This window comes from Octopus bimaculoides, chromosome 9 (genome assembly GCF_001194135.2).
Source record: "Octopus bimaculoides isolate UCB-OBI-ISO-001 chromosome 9, ASM119413v2, whole genome shotgun sequence".
In the NCBI taxonomy this organism is placed as follows: domain Eukaryota; kingdom Metazoa; phylum Mollusca; class Cephalopoda; order Octopoda; family Octopodidae; genus Octopus; species Octopus bimaculoides.
Genome location: NC_068989.1, coordinates 69,905,443 through 69,909,814, shown reverse-complemented (window position 1 = coordinate 69,909,814; position 4,372 = coordinate 69,905,443). Strand labels below are relative to the sequence as shown.

General features: G+C 35.6%; 1 protein-coding gene across 5 annotated transcripts in view; it reads right to left on the bottom strand.

Moving 5' to 3' along the window:
• Nucleotides 1-4,372, bottom strand: part of LOC106881649 (transient receptor potential cation channel subfamily M member 3) — a 662,626-nt gene that overhangs the window by 131,223 nt on the left and 527,031 nt on the right. For all 5 annotated transcript variants that reach the window (XM_052970748.1, XM_052970745.1, XM_052970746.1 and 2 more), the window contains one exon: nt 1,261-1,384. In XM_052970748.1, the coding sequence (XP_052826708.1) occupies nt 1,261-1,384 (124 nt within the window). The remainder of the gene's footprint in view (nt 1-1,260; nt 1,385-4,372) is intronic.

The following is a 4,372-nucleotide window of genomic DNA, read 5'->3' as shown; positions in this document are numbered from 1 at the left end:
TATATATATATATATATATATATATATATCTTGAAATATGAATTAGAACCATGGTTTTTACACTACTTGTATATAGTCATGGATTGGTGATTCAGTTTGCCTCCAGTTCAATTCAGGTATGTGATGTTGATAAGCTACAAAAATGGCAAAACATTGATGTCCATCACTTCTGAATAGGATTTGGGGTGAGTTGTCTTGCCGGTCTATGACATTCAGGTGTTTTAACATCAGTGCTTTGATGGAGTCATCTCCACCACACTGAATTGCAGCTTACCAGAAAACAAGCAAGACACATACATTGTGCCTTTAGTAGAAAGGATTATTATTATTATCATCATCATCATTGTTTTAACAACCACTTTTTCATACTTGCATGGGTTAGATAGAATCAGAAACCATGTTGGTGGGTAATAAACTTCTTAACCACACAGCCATGTCACTACCTGCATTAAATTCAAATGGAAGACATACCACAAGCTTTAGACCACATTTCTTTTGTATTGATAACTGTTACCTTATTAATCTGTCTTCTGTGTATCAGATCTCAGACAATCAATCTTTGCTAATCAAATCTCTTTTAAATTTCCCAGTTAGTATTTTAAACATAATGGTTTATTTATATTCACGAAATCATGAATTTTTGAGAACTAGAAATATATACATTGAAATATTTACCTACAAAGACAAATTTTTGCAGCATTATGTGAGTTTTATGGTTTTAATGCTTTATATTGAAGAGTTAGATGAGATTACTAATATCTATATGTACAGTGGAACATATCACAGATATATTAAGCTAGCTAATAATAAGGTGCAAAACTTGAGTATGTGTTCCTGCTCAAAATGTAAAACAACAGCATTTATTTTGTTAAACTAGATTAGAAGAAAAGGAGTATATGACCAATGCTAAAAAGAAGTGTATGAACATGAAGTCCTAGATTAAAAAGGAATATATAACCACGAAGTACTACACTAAAAAGCAACAACATTAATAGGTTAGATAAATACTTGACAAAATGATGACACTGTTTAAAATGAGGAGTGAATTAATAAACAAAAAGGAGCTGTAATATGTGAAACAGAGAACTGTATTGGAAAAAAAGAAGGACTGCAAATTCAAATTTACTTTGCATTGTTACAATCAAGGAAACTCGATGCAGTCAGTCATCCATATTAATGAGATGATGAAATGATGATGATGATGAAGCTGTAAGGTACTAGAGTTGTATAAAAGATGCGTATTAAGATATTGATACATACCAATTCTTTTTTTTTTACGCATAACATGAGTTCAATGAAAAGTTTTTCTGCTTGCAACTGGGTATATTGGAATGTCTTTTGAATAGTTACAATGAGCTGGTCTCGAATTCCTTCGAGCATTACACTAATGTCAGCAATTAAAAGAAAGGAAAGAGACAATAAAAAAGAGAGTTTAGCAAAATGGTTTAGACATATACACATGTAAAGTATATTAAACATTAATATAAAAACATTTGCACGTGATAAAACAGAGAAAAGGAAATAACAAAACAAACACATGCATGCACATGCATGCGCATACATACATGTGCATGCACACACGTACACATACACACACGTGCATGCACACACACACTACTTTTATTTGGAAGCATTTCTAAAGTATTCACTGCTTTTATTAGAACCTTGTTATTTGGAAAATGATTCTATGTAAAACTGAATAAAGAGAATAAACAGTGTAACATAATATTAACTACTAAGAAATTTAACCATTTTCTTTATTGAAAGAATGTGTTTATTGAGCCTGTTGTTATATAAAGAAAGGTCAAAGTAAACAGAGAATAAAACAGTACTCTTGGTATCGTAAATAGTTTATCTGTTGAATTTGAGGTTATTATATATTTTGGATTATGAGACTGACGTGCTGCCTACTGCAATATATACAGGGTGCGGTGAATAAACTGTTGTCTAAATTATGCAAAAATAAAAATAACACTGACATCTCATTTTCACAGATATATTTACCACAATTACATAAAAATATCTTGAAATACTAAAGAGTAAATTTATTCAATAAAATCGCCATTGGCTTCAACAATGGCCTCCAGATGACTTCAGAATCTCCTACAACTCTTCTGGATGGTCTCCTTGTTAAGTTGGTTAGCGCTGCCATAATCCTTGCCTTCAGTTCATCTTTGGTGTTAGAAGGAGATTTGCTGGTCTCTCACTCAACTCTGTCACACACATAATAATCAAGGTGGTTGCAGTCTGGAGAGTTCGGTGGCCAGATGTTAGGGGTGATGTGGTCGCAGAAATTGCCTGACAGTCATGACTGGGTTCTCCTGCTTGTGTGGCATGATGCAGAGTCCTGTTGCCAGACATAGGGTTTTCCAGCAGCCACCCTCTTGACTCAGGGCAGCACTACCTCTTTCAGGCACTTGACAGAGGCCTCCGTGTTGAGTGTGAGGCCATGTGGGAAAATGAATGGAGGGATAACGTTGTCATCACTAGTGATCACTCTGAACACCATGATGTTGACTGGATGTTTGATTTTTATCAGTCTTAGTACATGTCCTCAGATTGACATCCAAACACACTGAAATGTTTGTATTGGAGCTTCCAACACAAATGCCAAGCAGTACAGCATGTCATTTCCAAATTTCTGGCAGAGTGAATTGTGTCATGGTGCTGTTTTTCTCACAGCTGGTGCTCAACTGACCCTACTATATTGTGTAATTAACAAAATCAAAAACAAACAATGCGCATGCGCGAAATTAAAAGTATAAAATGGCGACAATTTACCCATTGCACCCTGTAAATATATATATATATATATGCGCACACACACACATACATACTTTTTTGGATTGATGGATGAAATAATCAAACTGAGAAATATAAGCGCTTTACAGTCATTAACCCTTTCAATAGCAACTTGCCTGAGGAAGTCCCTGGTTCTATGACACAAACTTCTTGTGTTAAAGTGATCTAAAATTAAAAAAACCACTAATAATATTTCATATTAATTTATGTCCCAAACACCAGCTTTCTAATGACAAAATTATTTTAATAGATTTTTCATTATTTTCAAAATTAACTGAAACAAAGCCTGTGTATTTCAACAGAAATATAACAAAAGAGTTAAAGAATTTTTGTAGGTGTATAACCTAAATTTCTCTTAAGATTTATCTACTTAAAAATAACATACTGAGTAAAATAGTGGACGGCTTTCTAAAGGTAACAACAATGCCACCTGATATAATCAAAATTATATGGGGTTTTATACAAATAATTAACAGATGGGCCATTCTCAGTTTAAGATCATAAGAAACTGTTTAAGTTGGCTGTAATCTATAAATAATGTACTTTATTAGACATAATGTTTAATCAATCACTCCCCACCTCCTATATACAGGGTGCGATGGGTAAGTTGTCGCCATTTTATATTTTTAATTTCGCGCATGTGCATTGTTTGTTTTTGATTTTTTTGATTACATAGTATAGTAGGGTCAGTTGGGCACTGTCTGTGAGAACAACGGCACCATGACACAATTCCCTCTGCCAGAAATGTGGAAATGATATGCTGCATTGCTTGGCATTCATATTGGAAGCTCCAATACAAACATTTTAGAGTGTTTGGGTGTCAATCTGAGGAGAGTGCATGTACAGAGAGTGATGTTATGCCTCCATTCATCTTCTCATATGGCCTCACACTCAACACGGAGGCCTAAATCAAGTGCCTGGAGGAGGTAGTGCTGCTCTGGGTCAAGAGGGTGGCTGCTGGAAAACCCTATATCTGGCAACAGGACTCTGCATCATGTCACACAAGCAGGAGCAACCACTCATGGCTGTCACGCAATTTCTGCGACCACATCAATCCTAACATCTGAACACCTAACTCCCCAAACTGCAACCCTCTTGATTATTAAGTATGGGGCACAGTTGAGCAAGAGACCAACAAAACTCCTTGTAACACCAAAGATGAACTGAAGGCAAGGATCACAGCAGCATTGACCAACTTCACCCAGAAGAGTTGCAAGAGATTCCGAAGCCGCCTGGAGACCATGGTTGAAGCCAATGGCAGTCTTATTGAATAAATTTACTCTTTAGTATTTCAAGATATTAGATGACAATATATTCACTGCAGCCTGTATATACAGACAAGGGTGCACGTGTGTCCTCAGTGCCACAGGATCTGCCTATTTTGCATTGGTCTTGTCAACCACATTTTCTCCCATGAGTTACAATGTGCTGGAGGCATGTCCAGGATTGATGCTGTCATCACCTTTGATGGGCTGTCATAAGCAATTAAGCAGAAACTATATATATAAGTAATATTTGTAGCCACTTTAATGCGGCTGTCCATTCGAGTGGACACTACTGTGATTTTTTA